The sequence below is a fragment of the Centropristis striata genome, chromosome 6 (genome assembly GCF_030273125.1).
Source record: "Centropristis striata isolate RG_2023a ecotype Rhode Island chromosome 6, C.striata_1.0, whole genome shotgun sequence".
NCBI lineage: Eukaryota > Metazoa > Chordata > Actinopteri > Perciformes > Serranidae > Centropristis > Centropristis striata.
Genome location: NC_081522.1, coordinates 29,503,957 through 29,531,466, shown reverse-complemented (window position 1 = coordinate 29,531,466; position 27,510 = coordinate 29,503,957). Strand labels below are relative to the sequence as shown.

General features: G+C 39.3%; 2 protein-coding genes across 3 annotated transcripts in view; one reads left to right on the top strand and one right to left on the bottom strand.

Moving 5' to 3' along the window:
* The first annotated feature begins 561 nt into the window (after positions 1-561).
* On the top strand, positions 562-7,840 carry LOC131973770 (homeobox protein DBX1-B-like). The gene is made up of 4 exons (XM_059335846.1): positions 562-1,080; positions 1,626-1,721; positions 5,338-5,540; positions 7,296-7,840. Exons 1-4 carry the CDS (start codon positions 711-713, stop codon positions 7,596-7,598), a joined length of 972 nt encoding a protein of 323 aa, XP_059191829.1. The 5' UTR covers positions 562-710; the 3' UTR covers positions 7,599-7,840.
* Positions 7,841-10,434: 2,594 nt separating this feature from the next.
* Positions 10,435-27,510, bottom strand: part of ckap5 (cytoskeleton associated protein 5) — a 43,426-nt gene continuing 26,350 nt past the window's right edge. For both annotated transcript variants that reach the window (XM_059334353.1, XM_059334354.1), the window contains 16 exons: positions 27,244-27,393; positions 26,953-27,156; positions 26,729-26,864; positions 25,582-25,775; positions 25,296-25,468; positions 21,960-22,133; positions 21,737-21,857; positions 19,430-19,609; positions 19,114-19,301; positions 17,754-17,826; positions 17,458-17,646; positions 16,921-17,058; positions 16,282-16,365; positions 14,654-14,813; positions 14,206-14,327; positions 10,435-12,658 (listed from right to left, as the gene is read on the bottom strand). In XM_059334353.1, the coding sequence (XP_059190336.1) occupies positions 12,389-12,658; positions 14,206-14,327; positions 14,654-14,813; positions 16,282-16,365; positions 16,921-17,058; positions 17,458-17,646; positions 17,754-17,826; positions 19,114-19,301; positions 19,430-19,609; positions 21,737-21,857; positions 21,960-22,133; positions 25,296-25,468; positions 25,582-25,775; positions 26,729-26,864; positions 26,953-27,156; positions 27,244-27,393 (2,556 nt within the window). In that variant the 3' untranslated portion in view covers positions 10,435-12,388. The remainder of the gene's footprint in view (positions 12,659-14,205; positions 14,328-14,653; positions 14,814-16,281; positions 16,366-16,920; positions 17,059-17,457; positions 17,647-17,753; positions 17,827-19,113; positions 19,302-19,429; positions 19,610-21,736; positions 21,858-21,959; positions 22,134-25,295; positions 25,469-25,581; positions 25,776-26,728; positions 26,865-26,952; positions 27,157-27,243; positions 27,394-27,510) is intronic.

Here is a 27,510-nt window from a genome sequence, read left to right as displayed (position 1 = left end):
CCCTTTTTTTTTTAATCACTACGCTTCTAATGCACAATGTCATTTTTGACTCATGTGTGTAAACTTTATGCAGAAAAACATTTTTTCTGCATAAAGTATGAAAGGAAAAATGGATATAATTATCTGTTGTAATAAAAAATATATATATTCAAACACAGCCAGCATGAAATAACATGGGAAATGAATGCGGGTCATTTTTGACCCATATTGTGCATTAGAAGGTGTTTATATGTTGTGCATCAAAGGGTTAATGAAGTCTGTCACACAAAAAAATCATATTATCATCTGTATGGTCATAATAAAACAACATGCACTGTGTCCTCCTGTTGATGTAAGTGCGTTTCATTTTCATTGGCGCAATAATTGAGTTTATTGTCCGCTTGCCAACAAATCAAAAAAGATAAAAACCAGGAGGGCAATGCAATTGTTTTGACTGAGGTCCAATCACAAAAGAATCAGAGGACCGTTGACCAATCCCTTCGGCTTAGTGTTCAAAGAGATTCAAGGCAGAGATGGACTGAGGGTTGAACTTGTGCGCGTACACATGTGCATGAGCTTGAGTGTGTGTGTTTGTGTAAAGGAGCGACTTGTATAAAACCTTTCACAGAAACGCATAGAGCGCAGATTGAGTGTGTTTTGGTTTCTTTCTCTTGATTTTTTTCTCCTGAAGACATATCAGGAGGTAGGAAACTTTTCCAGGTCGGACAACCATGATGTTTCCCTGCAGCGCTCTGCCGCCGCCTCTGTACCCGGGCTTACTGCGTCCCTCTGCGGCTCTCGCCTCGCCTCTCAACCGGTCCCTCCACTCAGGCTTCCTGGTGGAGGATCTCCTGCGGTTAAGTCAGCCTGTCAGCTACGTACATCGGACTTTCCCCAGAAGTCCCGGAGAGTTTTTCCCGTTCAGCCCGGGCCCGGGCGGCCCCCTCCGGGCCTTAGACCCCAGCACAGAGCGCTCTCTGCCCCCAAACTCCAGCCAGAGCAGCAGCCGCAGCAGCAGCAGCGGCTCCCCGCAGACCTCCTGCCCGGACTCTGGCCTTAAGTTCGGCGTCAGTGCGATACTGGCACCTTCCACACGGAGCGGTGAGTAGGAGAAAAATAGAGGCTACCCTATAACTGCTGTTAGTAGTCCTAATAATTAATAAAACATAATATTAATATTAATTATTGTGATTATTATTATTAAAATGTTGCAACAGCCTATGTATTATCAATGCTGAGGTGCATTAAACACACTTAATAATGTTGTTTATTTTATTTTTTTCAATCATTTTTTTCTCCCTAGGCACAATTAATTTTTATTTATTTAAAAAAAAAATTATTTATCAAATGCTTGGTACAAACATAAAAAGCATACATGCATACAATTTCTCCCTAGGCACAATTATTTTTTATTATTTTTTAAATATTCTTTATTTATCAAATGCTTGGTACAAACATAAAAAGCATACATGCATACAATTTCTCCCTAGGTACAATTAATATTATAATTATGATTATTTGTAGTTACTAAAATATTATAAGAAATTATAACTCCTTAATGATATTTATCTTGCTGGATATATTTCTAGTGTGTTTCTCCTGCTTTGAAGTAGCACATATTGATGTCAGTTTGTGTTATTTTTCAGCTTGCTCTTCACTCCAAAGCCTTCAGACCAAGACCTTCTCTTTGCCTTTATTTGATGGAAGCCTTCATCCCTTCATCAGAGCTTCATATTTCACAGGTTTGTGGATTAAATTGTGCCATATATATACATATAGATATCAGTTATTTCAGAACTCCAAGACAGAAACTTTTCAGTGTGATTTTGATGGTTTCATTTATAAGAGAGAAAACCATCATGTTGTCTGGTGAAATTTGATCCCTCCATGCCTATCTTTCTATTTGGACACCAAATACTAATACACATATTAGTACAAATAATAAACTTGATTGGCAATTCATTTGTGACTTGCTGAACGCAATTTGATACATTTTCAACCACTTTATCCCTTTTTGAAAAATAAAAATAAAAAATAGGATGATATATATATTTTTTAAGATCCTGGATCTTTCCCCTCTTTTTTTAAATCAGGTACAATAATATGTTTTGGTCGTCTCATAGAGTAACGCCACCCAGATATTTATGCAGGGTTGAATAATATCAATGATTTAACAGTTACTTTACCAGATTACATAACTTTATTGCTTACAAAAATCTCTACATAAATAAATATATAAAAATATACAAAAATACAAAAATACAAAAATATATTATAACACTTGTTCACCATTGAGATAAAAAAAAATCCAAAAGGATGTTTATTTATTGCATTTCCGCAACATATATTTCTGTGTGATATTTGATCTCAACTTATATTATATTATTAATGTGTTTTTGTAACCTAGATGGCTGATTTATATTACATATAAAATGAGTTAGGTGTAATGGCCTTTCTTTTAGTAGAGGTTAATCTTTGACTAGACTTTTTCCACAGAGTACACTTTTGTGGAAGATAAAAAATAAGTATATATATATATATATATATATATATACTTATTTTTTTTAATTGAATTGTCCCAGTATACAATTCAGTTAAGTGCAGCTCAGTCCAAAAAGCAGTGTTTTTTACAGCTTCTCAAATAATACACAAAAACACATTTTACCAGCTGATGCAGATGCTGAGGTCTCCGTCAGCTGTTAAGTGGCTGTCAGCCTTTTAGCATGGGAATATAGCGGGCAGCTCGGGATCAGCTTTGCCAATTTGAAGGACTGTTTAGACGACACAGTGACTGCTGACATTAGCACCAGTTGTCCTAATCTTCAAATTAGTCCGGTTTGTCACGCCCTTAAATATATTAGTGCCGTTTGTCATGCTCTAAATGTGAGGCGGGTATCTTCCCAGCTCAGGAACTCAGTGCCTCTTCACGCGCCGCCGTTTTCCCACCAAGCCTCTCTGCCTGCCCACAAAGCTCTCAGCACCGTGACCAATAGGAGCCAAAACCACACACACACACACGCACACACACACATGCACGCACACACACATACACATGCATGCACACACACACATGCACGCACACGCACACACACACACACTTAAAGATTTTATTTGAGTTAGCAATGTTTCTCACAAGTTTGAACCTGGATTTCATTTGAATATTGACCAGATTCTACAAAAAAAACAACTTATTTTTCTATATGTAGACACGATATCTATTTCTAAGAGTGTGAGCAGTCCTCAGCCTCAGGCTTGAGTGAAGTCTCTCTAACAGCTCTAAGTTATACTGACCTGTCTTTAATGGGCCTGTAATATACTAGCCTGTCGACGGCCTTTTCCACTCAATTCATTACAACACAATCACCTTTCTCTATGCATTTGCAGCCTATACAATCCCCCTTCATGCTTCATTAGAGGCAGTGTGAGCTGAGCTTTGGAGAGCCCGTCTCATTAGCATAGGCTCTGTTTTCACTGGTGGACAAATTGGGCTTTTAAACATCAGATTTCAGGCAGAACAAGTATATTATGGGCAGCGTCAGGGATCTTGTGTGCTCACGATGGTAGTAAGAACTGCTGACTCTTTTCTGAAACACTGAGGAATATAATAGTAGAATATAATGAGAAAAAGTGCCAAGTTTTAGCAGAACTCCTGTTGAATCAGCATAAAAGTTTATAGTAATAAATTAAATTCTATCAATTCAGAAACTCCCCAAAAGATTTTTAGGAAAATAAGAGCGTCAAGAAGATATGGATGGATTTATTTATTTATGATTTATTTTATTTTTATTTAACATTTTAGACACATTGAAGGCATGCAGACCTCATTCACCTCACAATCTAAATTGAATTAAATATAAAATAGAATGATAAAAAAAAATCAACCTGCAGTGTCATCAAGATGCTAAAAAATATTTTTATCAGAGGACAAAATTATAATTATCCAAGCAATTAAAATGAGGTATTTCTAATTTATTAAAATGCACAATACATTGTTAAATAAAACAACTTCAATATTAAGTGTAGCAGCTGATAAGGAAGCAACTATACAGGGAAATGCAAAATGTCTGAAAATATTACTCTAAATTTATACTTATAATTCACATGAGCTGCCAAATATTTGAAGGAATACATCCAGAAAGAAAAACAAGCTGAAAACCACACTACACTTCACTACACTGGCAGCTTTCTTTGACACATAATGTATTGTTGACCCTTTGATAATGTAGTAAGGACAAACATGAATCCTAACCATAAATATTATTAATTATTATTATAATTACAACGAGTGTTATTCATAAAGTGAGATCCATTATTCTCTGCATAGAGAAGAAGGCCCAATGTAATTCTATTGGCCCCATACTACAAATGAAGTTTTATCTTAACAAATCTTATTTTTTCATCCCTCCATCCAGGACCTCCATCCTTCCCACCTAAATCATCTCAGATCTCTAAACCTATATCTATATTGATGTGGTCTTTTTTAGTGAACCGTTCTTAAGAAGAAATGTATTACAGATATATTTAACTACTGTTTCCATCAGTGGTGGAAGAAGTATTCAGATCCCTTACTACAGTAAAAGTACTAATACCACACTGTAAAATGACTCCACTACAAGTAAAAGTCCTGCATTGAAAACTTACTGAAGTAAAAGTACAAAAGTATCAGCATTAAAATGTACTTAAAGTATCAAAAAATTAAAAGTACACGGTATGCAGAATGGACCCACTCAGACTGTTTAATATATTTGAAATATATTATTGTATTATTATTATTATTGATGCATTTATGTTAATTTACTCAAGATATGGCTCATTTAAACTAATTAATATACTGTTTTGAGGTTTAATTTATTAAAAAAAGCTAATCACTTTAAACTGATCATGTTTTTTCATGTTAAATCTCTAAGTAACCAAAGCTGTCAGCAAAATGTAGCGTAGTAGAAGTATAAAATTACATAAAATGTAAATACTCAAGTAAAGTACAAGTACCTCAAAATTGTAGTTAAGTACACTGCAAATTATTTGTTTCTTACAAAGATAAAGAAAAACCCTTAGATTTAGAAGTGTTAGATAAGTTATCTTGTTTTAAGAGTTAATTTCTTATTTGAAGTGGTCAACATGCTTATTTCTAGATTTAATAATCTTAATTCAGTACATCTTGTCAAGTGAAATTATCTGTCCATGCAGCAAGATAATTTCACTCAGATTTAGTGTTTTTATCTTGTTTTTAGACACACCTTCCTGCAGTGTACAGTACTTGAGTAAATGTTACATTCCACCATTGGTTTCCAAGGGGCAACATCAGAGCAACTGGTTCTGGCTGTTAAATCTCTACTCTCTTGTGTTTTGTCCCTCCAGCCTCCTCCTCTGTGGTTCCTGTCCCGGGAACCTTTTCATGGCCCCTGGCCCCCAGAGGGAAGCCCAGGAGAGGCATGCTGCGGCGGGCTGTGTTCTCAGACCTCCAGAGGAAGGCTCTGGAGAGAACTTTCCAGAAGCAGAAATACATCAGCAAACCAGACAGGAAGAAACTTGCCAGTAAACTGGGACTCAAAGATTCACAGGTACACACACAGAGGACTATATAGGCCTGTCACCATAATTACTACATCGACTCATCGTTCAATATATAAAAACAGACATGATAGTTTTTTTCTGGACACAATATATTGTCGTTTACATGCGTGACTTTTTATGATTTTTTTGTGTTGTGTTTAAAGTAATGCTGCAAATGTTTGACAGGCAGTGAGAATTGCCAAAAAAAACCCCCAAACCTCTATTGCAGGCAGCCATTCCAGCTGTTTATATGATATTTTAATAATAAAACAATATAATACATAATGATTATCTCATTGCAAGGTTTTGTTAACAGAGCCTGAAAGTCTATTTTATTTGTTTTGGTTGTAGTTTATTTGTTTATGTTTTATTTATCTAGGACATTTTAATATTTCTCTTACACATTTAATTTCCAATGTTTAATATTCTCGAGGTTAAAAAAAATCATTGTTGTGGAAAAGGATGTACTTATTATGGTCTAATTTCCTCCTAAAACTAAACAACATTGATACAATACTATCGTTTATCGTGTTAGTTTCTGGGAAAAATGTGTTATCGTGACAGACCTTGGTTTTACACGTTTAGTTACTTGACGAGGAAAAAACTTCCACAGTTCTCCGATGTAAAAGCGATAAGAAAAAAAACAACACAGTTCTGTTTTTACAAGAGTGTTCAATTGATGATTTCCCCCTATCAATAACTATAACTGCGGTAAGAAAACCAACATCTATAGACTGTATCCCAAATCGGACACATCTGCATTGCCGCATTTTCCAGTTTCATGGTCATTTTGAATAAGATCGCCACCACCAGTGTAGGTATATACTGATATATATACATATTTAACAATCTACGTGTGAAATTTAATGGTTACATAGTTAACCCATAAGAACCCAGACCCAGTAATCCTTAAAGGAATATTATGGAGGATATACCACAGACCAAGTGGAGCACATAGAACACATTTATGATGTTTCCCCAGAATAACTTTTAAATGCTCGAAAGACATCCAAACAAACATCAATTTGCTGTGGCCGGCCATGTTTTTCGAGGTTGAGCAATGAAACGCATTTACCTCAGAAGTCGGAATTTCCAACTCGGATCTTTCCGAGTTCCGAGTGCAATCGAACGCAGCATTATTCCTAAACCCTGGAAATTAGTTAGCATGTTAGCATCTCACGTGCCCACCAAAAAACAAGAACTTCTCTATTAAAGTCACAATAACCTGCCTTACTGCTCATAACAAAGGGTACAAAAATAACATCTTTATACAAATATTATTCTTATATGAACATGAATTTAATTATGTTTATCTGACTGATTTTAACTTAACATAAAACACAATGAAATTGTTCCTATTTATTAACTTGTTTATTTATAAATATAAGTTGGCTCCCACAGTACAGGTGCGTCTCAATAAATTAGAATATCATGGAAAAGTCCATTTCCAGTAGTTCAAGTCAACATTCCCATATTAAATATACTTTTTAAAATTGGTCTTTTATTTTTAAAGGCACTGAATTTTAGGTCTTCATTAAATGTAAGCCATAATCATAATAATTAGAAGAAATGAAATAAATTAAACAACATAAAATGTTTCATTCTGTGGGTAATGGATGTATATAATGTGTTATTTCCACATTTCGAATTGAATTACTGACATAAATAAACTTTTCTCTGATATTCTAATTTATTGAGATGCTCCTGTTGTTGTTGATGAGGTCGGTGTCATTAACATTCTGGTTTTTTTGTGTCCTTTCAAGGTGAAGATCTGGTTTCAGAACCGCAGGATGAAATGGAGGAACTCCAAGGAGAGAGAACTGCTGTCGACAGGCGGCTGCCGCCAGCAGACCCTCCCCACCAAAACCAACCCCCACCCAGACCTGACTGACGTAGGCAGCACCAACTGCCACGGGATGGACAGGAGTACGCCGACCGGCCACTTAGAGCTCGGCAGCCACGAGTCACATCTTTACCACCGTGTCCACAATCCTTCCTCTTCGTCAGAGTCCAGCAAACAGTCAGAGCTCTCCGAGTCAGACAGTGAAGAAATCACAGTGTCATAAACTCTCCATAGAGGATTCAGACATGTGATCACACTCTTACAGTAACATACTATGAGTTGTATGTAGATGACATGACAAAAAAATGATTTATTGAAGAAACTGGTGAAGGGAAGTGAATGAATACCACAAGTGCTTGAATGTGCTCTGTACATAGCTGTATTTTCTGTATTCTTCTGTGACTGTACAGTGTGTTTATATTACTTTAATATGTAGTTCGGTATATCTATTTACAGTAAATAAAGTATACTGATCTATTTTAGATATGTGTAGATTGGAATTTTTAAAACTCTTAAATACACAAATTGTTCTTTCTGTGCATATTTGTATTTTTTTTTTATATTTTCTCAAATAAATCTTCACAATCTTCATAATTGAGCGTTTATGTTGAGATTCCCACTGATACAAAACATTATCAAGTTTCTACTAATACCACACTGTGAAATCACTCCACTAAAAGTTAAAGTCCTGCATTCAAAAACTTACTGAAGTACAAAAGTATCAGCATCAAAGTGTACTTAAAGTACATGTTATGTAGAATGGACTCACTCAAATGTTTTATATATTCTAAACATATATATTATTACATTATTTGTATCGATGCTCCTTTAATTTCTTAATATACTGTTATAACATTCAATAATAAAAAAAAGTCTAATCACTTTCATGTTTTTTATGTTAAATCTCAACCTGTAAAGTAACTAAAGGTGTCAGCTAAATGTAGTGCAGTAAGAAGTACAATATTTGCCTAAAAATGTAGTGGAGTAGAAGTATAAAGTTACATAAAATGGAAACACTCAAGTAAAATACAAGTACCTTAAAACTGGACTTAAGTACAGTACTTGAGTAAATGTACTTAGTTACTTTCCACCACTGACATTCATTTGTCATAAAAGAGTAGTTCAAGATAAATAGTTTTTGTCATCAAAGAGAAAAATTCTTTCCACAGTAGGTGGATACATTGTTGAAACATCAGACATATAGAATTATATACAAAGCACACAAAAAGGCAAAGACATAGCTAAGTCTCTTGCGGCCAAGGATTCTTTGTAACTCAGAGAAGACTTTATCCATTCACTCCCAACTATCTATCTATTTCAAATCAACAATATAAATCAACAGTGCACAATTATATATTTATTGTAAATATAGAGCATATCTTCTGTATGTATTTCACAAGAATCTGAGTGGATAGTGTTGAGAAACACATCAATAGGTATCTGTCTTACTCTGCTCTATTTGCATTTTTTGGTGTTTCTCTTTAAACATGTAAAATTAACTTGCAGAATCCTGCATGTAAAGATTCTGTATGTTTCTTCTAGTAGGTACAGCTATGAAGACTGAGTGGACCCCAAACTTCATTACCGTTAAATGTGATGGGCACCATTTCCCCATTGTGGGACTAATAAAAGAAAAAATATTGGAAGCCAGATTATAACTGGAATTTGGAAAATCTTAAATGTTATCTTAATTTACCGTTGACAAAACTCCTCCCCCGAATGCTCCTCCTCTAATCATAGCCTTAGTAGCCGTTACTAAGAGAAGCTTTGAACTGTGTATACGGGATTTGTAAATCTGACTACTATCACTATTGAAGGGATAATGAAGCTTCGTGAACCATTTGCTTTATTTTTTTACCTCACTAGATGGCGGTCTGGGCTTAAAAAAAGGCTTTAGCCATGGTAATTGAGTGTGTTTTCAGAACTTTGTTGAACAAAGAGCGCCATCTAGTGGGCTCTGTAAATAAAGCGAATGGTTCATGAAGCTTCGTTGTCCCTTCACTGCCAGTTACCCTAAGAGTTTAGCAGGAGGCATCGCTTTTTCCCTTTTCCACAACTCAAAAAACAAGAGCAGCGTTGCTAGCTGTGGATTAAACAATGTGGGAGAGCTCACTCCCAACTTAATATCTCCAAGATCAAAAGACACAAATGTCTGCTCCAAGCAAACATGAGCTAACTAAAGATTGTCTAGCTGTTAGATGAGATAACCCAAACCGGATTTAACAGTTATGGTTCTGTCAACTAGTATCGTTACCACTGGGGTGTTCTACTAAGAATGGAGGGTTCATCAAGGAAAATCTAGTGCTCTTTTATTAAGAATACTACAGAATATTTTATCTAAACAACTTGCCACAGTAGCCACTTTTATGAATGGGGGAAATTAGCTTTTTGCACCGTAAAAATCCCACCTGTAAGAGTATTAAACAACTTAAACCCTGCAGCATGCATCTCTGGTCAGATCTTCACTAGTAACTGGTTAAATAAAGACGATTTTTTGTCTTTTCTAATGTTTGGTGGTTTTCTTTTTACAATACATTGAACTGAATTAATTGGATTTATTGATATGTCTTTGTACTGGTTTTTAAAATTTGCTCTGCAGAGGTTAACATTTTGGATGGGTAATGTTGGGGTTGTTCCACATATCCCACAACTAATTTTGATATATCACATTCACAATATCTTCAAGTTTTGGGTATAAATTTTAAAGTTTTTTTGTTTCTAATTGAATGAATGATTGAATTTGTTTTAACTTTTGTGGTTAGCTTTATCCACCATCATACCAGTAAAATAAATATTCTATATATATTTTTTAAATGTATAAAATATATGCTGCTGCTTTATACCCAAAAAGCAAATAAAATCAGTTTTGAAGACGAGTTGTTAAAAAAACAAAACAAGACTTTATTGCCATTTTCCACTATGGATTATACAAGGAAAGCTGGAGAACAATGTAAGACTGGTACGGACATTGAAATTAAATACAAAAACAATGTTATTAGCTTTTCTCTTTTCTTTCAGATGACCATCATCATTAAAAACAATGACGTAATTACACAGCGTTGTTGTTAATGCAAACTTTATTTACATGAGAAAATTAAAACAATCACCGACTTCATGCCATACTTGTTAAGCCTACAAACACAGAGTGGCTGCTGTTAAATAACTGATCGAGGGGTTTGAGTGGAGGACATTAAATACAGTATTTACAGCCAAATGTCAACCCACAGCACAGTCCAACACGACTTAAACACACCTGTATACAGCTCTGCTTGGTCCTCCTGCTCACTCTTAGAGACAATATTCTCCGTCTCAAATCGGCCGGAAAGCTGAACAGCGGGTCTCGCTAAAATGTCACTTCTCTAAAATAAAAGCAATAGTTTTTAACCCTGTACCAACAAGTCTGCAGGTTTTAACCACAACGAAACACTCCAGTTGATCGTTCGAGTCGAGTTCAGCTGGGAGGAAAAATCTGAAAACTTTTGGCCCTTTTGAATCTGAGGAGGATTGAAAACCATTGACAAACGCTTACTACAGCGCCAGAAAAAGCTTTTAAAATAAAACTGGACAGATTTCCTATGTCTGCCTGTCTAAACTCCTGGTTAAAAAGACAAATATCCTCCTAGTATTATATAGCTGAGGCGTTTAGATCCAGAGGGCTTATGTCACTGTGTAAATGCAGTTCAGCTTGTTTTTTTGGCAGCAAAAATGTCTGAAATTGCTAGAAATCAGGCCTTTTGTTGATTCAAGTAAGTTCTGGAGACCCATTTGCACTGTGCAATTTTAAAAAGAGGCTTCAACTATTAACCTTTTCCACCAAACAACACTAATTTGGAATTTTTACCTTAATGATGTAGACATGAGCAATTCCAGTCATGGAAAAAAATTATTAGACTACCCTTGTTTTCTTTCATTTTTTTCCCTTGAAAATAACCAAAATCATTATCAAGAAAACCATGGAAAATGGCTAGATATAATCTCTTATGAACTATTTTTGCTGTCATTATAATTGTCCAAACAAATGTACATTTAGTTGTACCAGGCATTAAAATGAACCAGAAATGGAAGAAAACAAAAGATGGTCTAATACTTTCTCCATGACTGTATGTCCATGATCCCAGTGCAAACAGAGAATCACAAACTGATGCTGTGACAGTGTTCAGCCACAAGGGGGCAGTCACATACTGCATTTACACAGCTTCTATACAAGTGTGTCTCTCCAGTCAAACACAGCAGCAGCACTGATGTAAATTATGGTAAAACAGGAAGAAACATTTGTTGACATTTGTTTTGTCCTGAAACCACATGAGAAGCACTTCATAACAGTTAAGTGGTTAACAACCTTTAAATATGTACAAACACATTGTGCCGTGATACTAAAACAGAGAGAGGAGTTGGGTAAGTTCACCATACCATTATCGTAATACAGTAAAAAGTGTACATAGATGAAGGGCAGGTAGCAACCTGAAAGAGAAAGACAGGAGAGGACAGGACGGGACAGGACAGGACAGTAGGTGGGATGGGTGGTTGTGACAGTTTATCTAGATAAAACTGTACAGACTGAGAATTACAGCAGACTATGCCATCGTGAACACACGTCAAAGCTCACTCCTGGACTCAGCTTTTCATAGAACATATTTTTTACGTTTTAATATTAGCTAAAAACACTAAGATGGTTCTGTAGTGTGTGTAGAGGCCGGAAACTCCAGTCACAGCCTTTACTTCAATCTGAGAGTACTCAACTACAATCACATTAGGGTGTGTTGAATTTACAGGCACAGTGGGTGGAGTCAAGTTCAAACTTCAGGGTGTCCTGCTGCTTCCTTGGTTTGCTGATAGAGGGTGAGCTTTAGTGTGCAAGTGCTTGCTATTTCCATCCACCAACACATGAATATAAACACAGAATGAGTTAAAAAAAAAAAAAAAAAAAAAAAGTAGGAGGATGTTTTTTTTTTTTATTTTCTACTACCAGCTGAACTCTACAGGCTCTGTGGATGAGATGAGGTGGCGCCCCCCTTACTGCCGGTTGCTCTTTATCCTTTCCAGACGTTTCTTCAGGTCGTCCAGGTTGGCCGCCGGCGAGGCTGAGCGGGTGTGTGTGTGCGTCGGGGAATGGGAGTGTGCGTTGTGTTCCTGCTGGTACAGCTCTCGGGACTCTTTGAGCTGGGACAGCTTACTGTGGAGCATGTCGGTGGAGGAGGCCACTGACGGTTTAGAGGACAGCAGGGAGGAGATGGGAGGTCGCTGCTGGGGCTCGTCCTCGCTTCCTCCGACACCCTGCTGCAGCTAGAGAGGGAGACGGAGAAGAGATAGGTAAGCACAAAGTATCTTACATTAGGCTTGTTTTCATTAGGTAATTTTCCCTCTAGTGAGCCGCTATGGGTGTGGCTTGGGAGAGAGGATCCGCCCAACTCAACCAGCGGCTCAGAAAGTAGCTGCCTCAGGTAGATACTTTTCTGAGCCGCTACTGACTAGTCGACGATGATTGGATATGGTTGAGGTGGCGATTTCACACATGCATGATTCCTTTGCAGACTGGACCCTGAGGGGTGAACATATCCTGCTCTGCTGACTGCAGCAGCTGGGAGAGACAGCTTCAGGAGGACTGGGCCACTTGTGAGTGCTTTGGGATGGCACCTTGAACTCGTTAAGAGTAGGAATGAGTCTCCAAAAGTCTCCAATAACACCAGAAAAAGTCACTAGATTTGTCACGAGTCACCTTTTTGAAAAAGAGTCACTAGGGGTTGGAATAGTCGCTAAAGATTGTCTGTTGTCACATTCGAACTCCGCTGGTTAGCCGCTACAAAAGTACCTGTATGGGAACAGAGGCCGAAGGGAACTAACTAGTGGGCGTAGCCAAAACACTCAGCTGCTTTCCAAAAAGTACTCAGTGGAAACACACCTATATAGACGTATTGTGATGTAGCAACTCAGTGCTTTACTGGACATCAATGCTTGACACAGAGAAGACAATGGCATATTCTGCCACAAGGTGAAATGTTTCTCTTGCACTAGTGTTTGGGTTTACATAGAAAATAATAACAAAGTTTTGACATGCATCATGTCAAATTTGGGGGAAATTTGTAGTTATTAATAGACTGATTAAACAAAGAAATTCACCAGGAGTGTAAAGGGACTGCATATTAAACAAATCAAAAACACATGGTGTCAGAGTACAGTTCCAGACCCCATGAACATACTGTTGAATCTAACAGAGTGAGTTTGCAGTCACACAGATGATTAGTTCTAGATCATAAAATATGACTTTGTTCAACTCCTAAAAAAAAATACTTTTTTAAAATCCATATTTTCCGTGAAACACCTTGTTCATTTTGCACTAAAGCTCTATACAGGAGGATAGAAAATAGGCTTTACCTTGTGGTTATTTCATATGCACCATTTAATTTCTTAATTACCATAAAACATGCTATATTGTGATAAACATAATTATCAACATATAAAATGATCTTCATCTTGATAGAAGATTTTAGCCATGTCGCTTAGGTTATCTGTAGATACGGCTTCTGAAGGTAGCGGAAACATTTCATGATCAATTCCACACAGCTTTATAGATTTTACATTTTGTGGAAAATGAGCACTTGTTAGTATCAGTTTGGGTTTCAGAATTAGTGTCAGAGAAGAAAAAGTTGGATCAGTGATTACCTAATACAAAGTAATACTGTAAAAACAAAAAGGTGGGAATGTGTACACAGTGTACACTAGGACTGCTCCAAATCAAGAAGTAACATTTTATCTTTGAATCAAGAGAATGAAATTAAAGACTTAAGTGACAGACAAAAAGGCTGTATGTATGTGTGCATGTGTAAACTTACCCTGGCGTTGTTTTCCAGGCCTTGTCTCTGTCTGAGAATCTTGAGTCTCTCATAGTAGACAGCTGGTTTCAGCTCTTCGTTGTTGCTGCTCAGAGTGAAGTCCATGCCATGCTGAGGGATCACTGTAAAGACACACATGTTACTATTCTGCCCTGCAAAGCAAAAAGGCAGTAACTACGCAGAGTGCAGAACTGAGAAAAATGACTTTAAAGTTATCCTGTAATCCAGCTGTTTAGTTACTGTACAAACGACGACCATTTTTCTCCAAAACGACCCACATTTGAGATAAGATGTTTTGTCACATAACAAAGGATGCCTTGAAAGTCATGAAAATGATAATAACTAATTTTTGACCAAAAATGCAGTTACTGCCTTTTTGCTTTGTAGGGCAGTATACACGCCTGACTCAATTGTGACCGAAGTGCACAGTGACAGCTTCCAGTCGTACCTGCTGAGGTCTGGATGCGAGCCTTGCCCTCTCTTTCAGACTCGATGATGCGAAGGCCTCGCTCCACGTAGCTCTGGAAGAACTGTGATGAGTTTTTGAGGAAGGGCTCCACATCGGCATCGGAGTACTTCTGTTTGTACTCGTACAACTCTGTCAAACCCTGAGGAGAAGATTGTGCAGTAATGTTTCAGTAATGTGTCCAAACCTTTAAGTCATAAAAAAAAACAACTTTAGGTTGCTTGCGTAACCAGAGTAAGAGAAGGGTGAGTGATGTCTCACTATGCACCTTCCTCAGAAGCAACTATCTCAGTGATCAGGACATCTACATCAGGTAGAATCACCTATCCGTAATGGTCCTTTGCAGAGTCAATGCGCATGATTCCATATCAACACTTCAGCATGTGGTTATTTGTGTGGTCTTGTAGAAAACTAGACTTCAGCACCTTATTTCAATTAGTTTTCAGGTTCAGAAAACATTTCTCATGACAGAGATTTTGGCCAGTTAGAGGTCATTTCAGAGAGTGTTTTACAAATGCAGATGTACATGCATGTCCCTGAGGTGAAAGCATTTCAGCGCTCTGAACCAAGCTGAGACCAATTCAGTACAGTACAGTACAGTGCATAGAGGAAGAAAACTGTTAAAAGGTAGTTTATTGTCCAGGGAGCGGACATAACAGTCAGAAGAGCTGCTGGTCTGCTGGAGTTAGGTCCTTCAATATACATCAGCAAAAGGCTGTATGGGAAAGTCTTTAATAACGTTGCCCTGCAGAGCTCAGTGAGCCTCTGTTATTGACATGCGCCTATCAGTGCGTTTACATGCCGTTTAATCGAGCTATGTTTAAAAATAGATTTTGCAGTCTAATGGGACTTCTGTCCTTGTATCAGTTTACATGCGACAGAGAAAATCGAATAACTGAGGGGAATGTGTCCTCCTCCTCAACACCGGGTGGCGATATGCATCGTTTCAGCTGGCTATTATGGCCCCCTTTCCGGTTGACCTCAGTTTGACACTTTGGGTTGACGCTACTGATCGGCTACTGCGACCATGGGACCGGCTTTCTTCAAAGTTTTTGTTCCGGGGTCATACGCCAGCGTGGGGGATGGGGGGGTGGAGCATGTAGAGCATGCGCACATGCATTTACATTTAGTCATTTAGCAGACGCTTTTATCCAAAGCGACTTACAGGAAGAATAAAAGCAAACAATCAAGGTATAGTGCAATAAGAGCTACATGCGTTGTCTTGTCATACATGCCGGTGAAAATCCTATTCCAGTCGCATTATCTGGGTGTCCTAATCGTAGTTGTAGAACTCTCACATTAGCTGGACTAACACGTTTACATGCACTTGTCCAGTTATGGTCAGATTAAGGCAATAATTCGTTTTTTTCAAGCTTCATGTAAATTGACTGATTGAGTTCCAGAGTCCCATTTTAGACTGGAGTAATGAATTAAAGATCTGAGGAAAATGCAAGACGGCACATGCCATAGTGAGACATTTTAATGCTTTCAATGAGAACCTGTTTTTTGAACTTCAGACAGAAAACAGTCAAAATATTGTAATATGAACATTTCTTTTAAGTTTGAAATTGCAACACTTTGAATTATTTTAAATATGGAGCTGAGCTGACCTCTTTGGTGTTCTCCTTGGAGCCGATCTTCTTGAAGATTTCAGACAAAATGTCACTGACTTTTGCCTTTGACATCCGATCCTCCTGAGTACAAAACACCACGGACAAATTCACACTACATCCATCATCAGTTACGCATCAGAATGAACAGAGATACAGCCAAAGACAAGAGCTGTACTGAATGTGGAAATCCTTGAATTTTTAAAAAAACTTGTCTAGAACCAGATAACATTAAGTACAGGTGCATCTCAATAAATTAGAATATCATAAAAAAGTTAATTTATGTCAGTAATTCAATTAAAAAAGTGGAAATAACAGTATATAGATCCATTACACACAGAATGAAACATTTCACGTCTTTATTTAGTTTCTTCTTATTATTATTATAATGATTATGGCTTACATTTAATGAAGACCTAAAATTCAGTGTCTCAAAAAAATGTAAAATTACAAAAGGCCAATTTTAAAGGGTATGTTTAATATGGAAATGTTGGCCTTTGAAAAGTATGTCCATCTATCTGCACTCAATACTTGGTTGGGGCTATTTGACTTGAACTACTGGAAATGGACTTTTCCATCATATTTTAATTTATTGGAGATGCGCTTGTATGTGTGTTGTGTTTGAGATGTGTTTCTCACCGTGCGCAGACCAGTCTTCTCGTTGCCACGGTCACTCTTGAGTCCTGAAAGGTTTCCAGAGTGTTTGACCACCCGCCTCAGATGGGCCTCCAACTCTGACTCATTACGGTTCTCGATCATTGATAGGTGGTCTAGAATCTGTACATCGTTCAAAAAACAATTTAATAATTTGTTATCAAAGCAACTGCGATACAATATTATGTATGTGTGTTTTCTTGTACTTCCGACATAGTGAGGACCGGAACATGTTTTTTTAACCAACAGAGTGAGGACATTTCGGCCTGTCCTCACTTCTATAAAGGCTTGTTTAAGAGTTCAGACTATGTAACCTTAACCCTAAAACAATTAGGTTTAGGTTAGGGTTAGGCATTAAGTAGTGATGGTGAAGGTTAGGTTAAGGGTTAGGGTAAGGGGCTAGGGAATTCACTATTCCAATGAGGGCCCTCACAAAGGTAGAGGTACAAGGGTGTGTGTGTGTGTGTGTGTGTGTGTGTGTGTGTGTGTGTGTGTGTGTGTGTGTGTGTGTGTGTGTGTTACCTTGGCCCCTGTGAGCTTGCAGAGTGTGTGCAAAAGAGTCTTGAGCGTTCTGTGTGGCACATCACTCTTGAGCTGCTTTAGTTTCTCTTTGGGGAAAACCTTCATGAAGTTGTGGACGTCCAGTAAGATCCGGTCCAGGTTGATGCTGTTGATGGTCTCTGGGAGGAAGCGGATCATCCTCCACAGACACTGAAGCCACACAAACACAGGAGTTTCAGGTTAATGATAAGGCACGTTAATGCACAGCAGGGTCGATACTAGGAGGATGTTAGGTCCTCTGTTGAGACACTCCTTACCTTCATGACCAGCTCAGAGAACATGGGTGGGGCCGTGGTGACTAAACTGTCCTGAAGCAAAACCAGCAGAGCACTGCAGAGGGACGGGAAGGGTAAAAAAAAAAAAACAATATTTAGTTTCAAGATTTTTTTTTTCATCTTTTCCACTAGCTGCATTAGAGATAGGACATAACCATATCACTGACTTGAAAAAAATGTATATACCAGCCAATTCTAATTATGACATACATATTGGTGTCACAAATAAAAACACTGTAGTGCAAAATAAAGCACAAAACTGGTGGTTTACATTTAAGAAACATTTCTTACTTTTAGGATGATTTCTTTTGGTGTGATGAGATTAGCTAATGGCAAAACATCTTCCTCAAAATGCATTCAATACACTAACTGTTGCAAGGTATTAATTTGTGTGAATCCTCTTAAGAGAAAGTGTTCAGTGAGTGGCCCAGGCAGAAGTGGCTGAGGCCACAATGCTGTTCACCAAGACTTTAGTGAGCCTGGAGGCAAAGCAGTTCTGGCTGCTTTTTCATTTCTGATAATCACATCACTCTTTAAAAATTTAAGCCAATTCATTGTGCAGTATGGACAAATGATAGATGGAATTGGAGTCTGACAAAAAACAAACAAACATTTGGTGCAGTCAGAAGCTGTGGCACTGCTTGCACCCTTAATTCCAACAACTTCGGGTCCACTAAAGTCTTGACATTCAATTATTAACACAACACTAAAATATTCAGTTAGTAGTTTGAGGACAACAAACCCCTTGTAATTTCTAACTGTATGGAAGATTGAAACAATGCACTAGGTGTGAATCAGCAAAGGCCCAACAATATAATATTATTGCGATTTTAAGCATTTTGTGATATGGTATTCTGATACAATATATTGCGATTTAACTGTTTGAAAATTTTCTCCGATTTGACAAAACAATTCTTGATTTACTGCATTTAGTGTCTTCAAATTATATTCAGTCTATTCATCTCACTTCAGTCTTTTTATTTCTCCCCAATAAGAATCAAACCCACAGACTGACCAACAAAGTATTCAATCAAGCTGAACTTAACTGATATCAAATATTGTATTGGTGTATGCCTCTGCCAACCAGCTAGATTGCAGTTTACAACTTCGTCTGTCTGGATTCTATGTAGCCTTCAGGTAGACAATGCTAAAAAAGTCTGTTGCTGCATAGACTTGGATGCTTTGCACACACATACACCGCAACACCCCAGCACAGAAGACACATAATCACCACAGTATTCAGTAACCCACTAAATGTGATGTATGGTCACAAGCTACCCTTCTGTTCCGTAGTAATGCCATTAGTCATGATTAAGTGAAATGTAATTTAAAAGTAACTAACCTGATCATGTTGGTCTGGTCAGACTTCTCCAGAACTCTGGTGACCAGCAGGTTGACAGACCTGATGACCTGCAGTCCATCCTCTATGTCCTCCACTCGGCTGTCCAACATGAGTGTTATCACACCGTGCATCAGGTCCTTCAACACACCCATAGATGCCTCTCTGGCCAGGGACTCCATAGAGAACAGCTAACATCAGAAGAGAGGAGGAGGAGAGACACAATCAGCCTCAGTGTCCACCTTCTTCTTCATCAACCTCTACCCCATGTATTTACAGTTACAGACATATCACACTGTAGCAGCACGCTGTGACTCACAGATAGCATGTTTCCTATGATGCAGCTGTACAGTTTGATGATGTCCCTCTTGTCGAGTCGGTCGTCAGCCATGTGCGTGCTGTAGATGATCCGCAGCTGCATGAAGGTGGCGATGAGGAACTGATCGATGTGTCCTGACATGACCTCTGCCTTGTCCTCCTGTCGCAGCACCTCGTCGATCTACGGGAATAAACCACACGCTTTTGAGCTCACCTCAAAGCAGCTTTTAGCATCGGGCAACCACAGTGAAACATCACGATGGACAAACTTTAAATAAATCACAATTGTTACTTTTTAAGCACATACTAAACGCCACAGCAAACACACGCCCAGGTGTAGGTATGGATGCGGGGTGGGGCTTTTAAATCACAATGCTGGGATCAGTGGTCGACTGTCAGCCACCGTAATCGACGAATGGAAGAAGATTTAGATTTTTTTAATTAAGATAGAAATGATCAAATTTGGCTTTTTTTTTCATTTTTATCCAATTAATCGATTTATCACAGTAAGGATACACAGATTAATCGATTGATTATTTCTAGAGCTGCAACTACCAACTATTTTGACAAAGGAAATCAAGACAGAAAGAGCAGAGTCAAATTAAAATACAAGTGAAATTGGCCGCGTTTCCCAGATTCGCTCGTTCTTAAGGACTTAAGAAGGCTCTTAAGAAGGGTTCGGCTAAGAAGGAGCGCTAAGATAGGGGTGTTTCCCAGATGCGTTCTTAACTGCCTTCTTAAGATCCCGCCAAAGAAGCTTCTTAAGAAGCTCTTAGTGGGAGCTGTCCACCACCGTGGTGCTGAAATATAAATCAATCGATGCCAGGCAAATCGATCACCCACCACTTTATCAGCGCTTAAGTCACCCCACACACCTGTGCAATAAGGCTACGTGTGTGTGTGTGTGTGTGTGTGTGTGTGTGTGTGATCACAGCTAACAGGTGTATCCGAGTAGTAATCAAGCCATTAACGCATATATACCCCACTGTGGATACGCACACACATGAGAATGGAGAAAGCAGGCAGCAAACGCAGCAAGAGGTCACCCTCGTTTACTGCAGAGGAGATGGCCACATTAGGGGACGAGGTCTGGCAGCACCGCGAGGTGTTATTTGGGGGAGCAAGGGGGAAAAAAGATATAACATTAAAAAACCGCATTTGGCAGGTAATTGGCGCAGGAGGATCGGTGTCACGGCTGCCACACTCCGTGAAACCGATGCCTTGCTGAGGCCGGTGCCGTCCCCCACCACCTCCAGGAAGCTCCCCACTGCGTAAAAACGCAGCGCGGCCAGGAGCTGCACCTCCGGGCTGAGGGCAAAATTGGGGTTGCCCTCTGGATGTGTGGTGACACGAGCGTGACGAGGCGGTGGATCTCCTCACGAGGAAGCCGGTACTTGGACTGGACAGCCCGGTCCGACAGCACGTCGAGTGGGGAGAAGTGCTGACGCACATAAGCGTTTATATAAACCGTCTGGCTTCGCGCACGGCGACGCTGTTGGTTCGCAGCGAGAATATGCTGTATTGCAGCCATGGTGTCTCACACGCGTGGACTTCGGCAACGCCTTTATATAGACTTGCAGGTGGAGACCCTCTTGATGAGGTTCCAGCTGAGTTCAATTACACCTGTCAGTTTCCATCTGTGAAATACCACAGGGTTGTTGATGTTTTTATAGCTACTGTAAACTCATATGCAGATGCCGAATGTGTGTGAAAACGTAAGGAGTGATAGTAATGATGATTTATTTTATTTATGTAGCCTAGCTACAGGAACACATGGGCAATTCTTTATTTTTATATCGTTATTTTTCTTCTTATGCTATTATTTTTCTTGCGTCAGTGTTCTGCAGTTATGAGCGCACATTCATCATTACGCAGGGTTTTAGTATTCCTTTGTGTCCGATATAACTTTCCCTGATGCGGCTGCACTGAGCGTTTGGTCGCTAAGAAGGCTGTTAAGAGTGGGTCAGGGCGATCTTACACTTCCTTCTTAGTGAAAGATCTTCTTAAGCTAAGAACGACTCTGGGAAACACTTCCTTCTTTCACAGCGCTCTTAAGAGCGTCCCTAAGACGCTCTTAGCGCTTAAGAGCTTCTTAAGCGCTAAGAGCGAATCTGGGAAACGCGGCCATTGTTATTCAGGACCAAAAAAGTGAAGAACAATAAAATGTAGCAGGTGATACATGAAGTGACTGGTGATCCAAATGGAAATTGCCAGGGCCAAATTTTCTATCTCAAGTAACCGACTCATGGCAGTAAGCAGTAAATGTAAATCGAAGCTTCAAAACATTCCTTTAGTGATGTCGTCATACCTGTGCCAGTGCCTGTATGCTGTTGTTAATATCACCAGTAGCCACCTGAGAGATGACAAAGTTGATGGTGGAGGCCGTGCTGTTGTGGAGGTCATCAAAGTGTGGAGAAACAGTGCGCATCCTTTAACACAAAAACACATGCCATGTTAAATCTGTGCTTTAATGCTTCAAACTTCCAATGTGCTTTAGTGTCTGAAACACAACCACACAAATCTGTGTTTACTTGGGTTCAGGGATCATGATGGGTTCCAGCAGCTCGTCTAGCTTGTGTTGGACCAGGTCGGGCAGCTCGCACACTCTGCTCTGGTCCATCTCGATCATGTCCAGGTCTAACTGAAACTCCTTGGGGATGGACGGGTGGGAGGACTCGCTGTGCTGGGCGTTCTGACGGGCTTGGCTGAGGAGTAGACAGGACAGTATATTTAGTCCAGTGTGTTTTTGCCATTTTGGTTCCAGTCACTGACACGCGCCTTTACCCATTAGTCTGAGAATCTTTGACAGTATGTATCCAAAGGTCCTCAATCTAATGTCAAAGTATTCAGTGCGTGAAGATCAATTACAAGGAATAGGCCTGTCATGGTAACTATTTTTGTTGAATATATTGTCCTAGAAATTATCACCATAAAATTACATAAGACCAATTTATAGCAAAGAAATAATTCTGATATACGGTAATAGAATTTTAATGCAAGTTCACCTGTTAAACAGCAATTAACTTTTTATTCGTACGAATATTTAGACATTGTAAATTAAATGTGAAAAAAATATTGCTAAATCAATGAAACCACACAACCAAGCCATAAAAATGGAATCTCCTCTTTATATAAATATTTAACATTTGCACCGGGGTATAGGGAGTCATTCTACTAAACTTTTTAAACAAATGAAAATAGCTATAACTCAAGGGTTGACCCACAGCACTACATTTAACTTATATTTTAAGTTTAAGTTATATTTTACTCAAACATAATGACTCTTAAGAAACCAACTTTTCTCTGAACGAACTGTCAACAAGCGAGGTGAATTATAGAGACACGAATCCCCTGGTAGATTCTAATGAAGAACTCTGATTTCCCCTCAATGTGGAAAGGTAACCAGTTTTCTAACCCTTGTGAACATGTGCAGGACAACAGACAGACAGCATAGCATGAAGCAGCAGGATGAGAGCACAGATCTTTGACAGAAGCGATGGGCCATTTGATTTAAAATGCAAGTCTGAATAAGTCAGTTTCCACTGCTAAACACATGGCTGTTTGTTACAAGAGGACACTTAGACTTTGCTGTGAGGGAAAGCTCCAATCTGTCTGTGGCTCGACAGCAGCTGTTGGTGAAAAAAAACACATATCATCCTCAATGTTATCTTTACTTCCCTGTCGCTGGTCTTGAATCGTGAACCACTTACGTCAGGGGCTGGGGTCGGGGTTATTTGACCAACAGGACCAACTCGGCCCGTTGAGAGAGACCAACTTAAACATGTATCATTCAATTATTTGATTTGTGTACCTGCAATGTGATTGATACGGACGAGCTAGTGTGCTAACGTTAGCGGGCGATCGCTAGCGTGCTATTGCTAGCATGCCAACGTTACCGGACGATCGCAAGCGGGTTAGCGTTAGCTTACAACAAAGTCCAACATTAACATCTTACGTTCAGTGTTAAGAATGTATTTGTCGTCCATAGTGATCACGATGAGCAGCACAGATGTGTGTATATGTAGTCCGTTGTTATTATACATGCCAAGAGGGCGGAGACATATTCACAGTGACGTAATGACGTGGCACTAAAGCCTGTGGAAAAGCAAACAGGTTCAGAGCTGGTTCGCAAGTTGAACCAAATGTGAACCAGCACTGGCTCCGAACCGGCCCTGAAACTGCTTTGGTTGAAAAGGGGTATGATAGTCTGAGTGGAGATTCCACACCTTAGAACTTATCAAAATTGTTGATAATTATAGAAGGTTAAAAAAAAAAAAAAAAAAAAAAAAAGGGCCAATAATGGCTGACAAGTTTTGCAAATAAACATTTTTTGAGAATACAGTGTTCCTAGATTTGCAGCTGGCAGTATTGTTTAAGACCAAGCAGTTCTCCCCCCATTTCCAGGTACAGTGTACATGACAACATACATAAGACGAAGGGAAGATGGGGGCAAGAAGAATGAACCACATTTGTAAAGTGATGGCAGGACATTTTGAACATTAGTCTGGTGCTTTACCTACCATGTCACAGTTTCTAGCAACAGACTCCTACCATGTAAATAAGCACGACTAAAACTCAAATGTCACAGCGAACTCCTCTGTGCATTAGTCACATGAATGATGAGTATTAGGTTGCATTCAGAGAGGAGTTCTTGCGATGACAACGTGTAGAAAAGAGGGGCGGAAGAGGTACTCACATCCTATAGGTGCGATACATTATTCTGCTCCGGAACAGAAGGTAGGCAGAGCAGAGAAAGGAGAAAAATCACACAGGAAGAAAGATGAAGGGTTAAGAGACGGACAGGCAGAAGACTGGCAGTCGGACCGCCAGCCAGCCAAAGACGCAAGGCCACCGAGATTGGTTTCACAGACACAGTGGATATAATTTTATGTGCCAATAATCCTTTCAGATAAGTATCTGTGAGATCAACCCAACATGCAATGACTTGACACGACAAGAAGAGAAGGACAGATTAGTTGCAAGCATACACAAACATTCAAAAGATTTATGGCATGCATTAAACACCAATCCTCACGTAGAAGTCTGTTATGTTTGTTGATAACATGCTAATGAAACGGATAGAAAAGTTTGGTTTTAGTACAATCAAGACATTTCATGTGCCACTACAAGACGTTATATGAAAAGGTTTACTACCAGTGAAACATCTACAGTGGTGTAAAGACAGGCTTTTTGAAATGAAACAGAAGGAACCAAGTCATTTTCTTAACCAGACCAGAGTTGGCTGAAGGTTTTGTAAAGTGGGGCAGTGGATGTGGTTTGAAAGATGAATTCAGCTTCTTAACTGAATCAATTTCCCCCCTCTTTTTGTAATGACCAATGTCTAAAAACCCAATTCTGCCAACTGTGATTGAATGTTGCAACCTAAACCTGAAAAAGGAGAGTGGAGGAGTGTTGTTACAGTGCCTATATAAAATATATTCAGTGATTAAGTAGTCAGATTTTTAGAAAGACTGATATGCACTGATATGAACAAAGGCGACATCTTTTTAGGGATATCTCTGCTTATTTCAGCAGGGCAAAGCAAAGCCGCATTCTGCACAACAGCATCATTTCAAGGGAAAGCAAAGCGGGTAGTAGACTGGACTGCCTGTTGTATTTTTCACCTTTTAATTGGAGACAGAGAACCCAAAATTTTGCACAACTGAAGATGTGTACCAAGAAATACCCAAAAATTCGTGTCCCCAATTCCTAAAACACTATTCCAATTACGTTTTAGACAGCATTCAAACTTTTTTGGAGTCAGGGTTGCTTATTTGGTGGTAAACAATTATCATTTTGCTTCCCTTACTCATTTTTATTCAGCTCGTGTTAACATATCTCGCAGCCATGAGTCAGCTGGGACCTACTTGAGTTTGTTGGGGTCTTCCTGTGCAGGCTTGCGGAGGAAGGTGGCGTTGGGGTTGGGTGGGTGCTCCCTCTGAGATCTCTCTGTTGCAGCCGGTTTAGCGGGAGCTGCTGCAGTCTTTTTGGCTGAACGCTTGATTCTCTCCTCCAGCATGCTCATGTCTTTCTCTGACAACTGGAAAAAGGACGGTGAAAGAAATCATGAACACTTGCCTGGGGTGCGTTTTGGGATTGACTCTTACGACATCCTACAAAGTAACCATGACAACTGTATCATCTCTATCTTACATTTCCTATCAGCTTGTAGACTTGTTCGCCGCAGACGTTGTAGACAGCCACCACAGTGTTCAGGGCAGCGTTACGAACAGATGTGTCTCTGTCACCGATGTGAAGTGCAATCTCCTTCAGAGACTTAGCTGGAGTAGGCTGACATACATTCATCCCATAGCCCTCTATCAAACAACCCAACTCCTCCAGACATTCTGAGGAGGAAACCACAGAAACAAGTTGACAACATTCAATATCATTCTACTAAAGCGATTGGGAAAACTATTCCAAGAGAGTTTTGGATGGAGATTGATGCGGCTTCTTACAGTAAGCTTGATATACCCAGGGTTTCTGTTTAAAAAAAAAAAGAAAGTTCCGCTATTCATTCAGTAGTGGCAGTCGGCTGCTGCTAAATTGTGCCCTCCGCTACTTCAGTATAGCGGATCATTTTATTTTTTTAACTCTGTAGCAGTGACCACAGCGGGAGGCTCCGCTACCGCTCTCTAGCCGCAGGGATGAGCGCATGGAGATGTCATAACAAACGCAAAAGCGTGAGCCCTCTGTTAGCATTACTCCAGTTTCTGAGTGAGGTCAGACTGCCTGTTAGATCGAAAGGCTAGCTAACGTTACTGCGGTCGGTCAGCCTCCACTTGTTTTCACTGTGCACGTATTTACTAAGCGTTACGGTAAGGTTGTGTTCGACCTGCCTTCAAAATAAAAGCAAACCCCTTTAGTTGTCAAAATAAGAGCACATGGATGTGTTAACAGAGTCCACCACATAATTTACAAGAAGACTGTCAAAATATGATGCCTTAAATAAATCAGAAGAACCCTTATTCTATTTTACAATAATTCTTTAAAATATGCAATGATTAAGATGGAATAGTGGCATTAGAATGTGCAAGAGGCCACCCAATTTAGGCTTTTAGGGCAAACATTTTCTACGGGGGGACATGCCCCTGGACCCCCCTACTACTGTTCAGGTCCCCCCATCATAGTGTGGGAAAATCCTGTGGGAAACACTGGTTCTAAAGATTGTTTTGCAGTTGACTGTCATTTTTTAATAGTCTCTAAATTGCTGATTGATATTTACACCTGCACACAATCCAGAGGACAGATAATCCTTTACCCCCGCTGCTGAAAAAATCCTAGAGGAAACACTGCATACCAGCTCTTTGTTTGGAGTTCTTGGACTTGGTTCCGTCCATGAGAAAGGGGAAGACCTTGGATGCTGGGTAAACCTTACACAGCATGGTCAGAATGGCCCGAACATCTTTGCGAACCACGTCCTTCGACTCTCCAACCTAAATATAGAGAAGAAGAAACTGTGAGCAAAACAGAAAGCCCAAATTGGCTTCTCTAATTATAATTCTGAGTGTCATGTGTGCTCACCTTGAGTATGAGGTAGGGGACAAAGGAGTTGGCCTCATACTCAGTCAGGTGGTAGTTCTCCCTGTTCAGCATGGCAAACAACAGCTTTAGATATTCCAGCACCTTCATCAGGACTGTGGTGTTGGTGTCAAAGAACCGCAGCGTGAACCACTTCAGAATCAGGTCCAGGCAGCCGATTGTGGCGTCGCTTTCACTTTCCAACCTCTGTGAAACACGACCACACATACAGAGATCATTTACAACATCAGCCTACTCCTTAAAAGTAATTTGTAGATTTAGACCAATCGCTACCTCAATCATGACTCCTATGGCCTTGACGTGTCTCTGAAAGTCAAAATGAAAGAGCTCATCCTGTAGCCACCTAGCGAAGCAGGTTGACATCTGAGTCTTCAGTTGCTCCACGTATTCATCTCGAGGAGTGTTGAAGTTCCATTTCAAAATCTACAAAAAGAAACATTTTGAGTCAAGTAAGTCTGCAAGTTAGGTGATAAAAGCAATGTTTCCATTGAAAACAAAGCAAAATTTTTGAAATGTTGCATTAAAGAAAATGCGAACTAG

Bases quoted from the DNA above. Each gene is read 5' to 3' on its own strand.
- LOC131973770 (XM_059335846.1), top strand. From the start codon at position 711: ATGATGTTTCCCTGCAGCGCTCTGCCGCCGCCTCTGTACCCGGGCTTA. The intron at 1,081-1,625 runs GTGAGTAGGAGA...GTTATTTTTCAG, and splicing joins GGCACCTTCCACACGGAGCG to CTTGCTCTTCACTCCAAAGC. The intron at 5,541-7,295 runs GTACACACACAG...TGTCCTTTCAAG, and splicing joins TGGGACTCAAAGATTCACAG to GTGAAGATCTGGTTTCAGAA.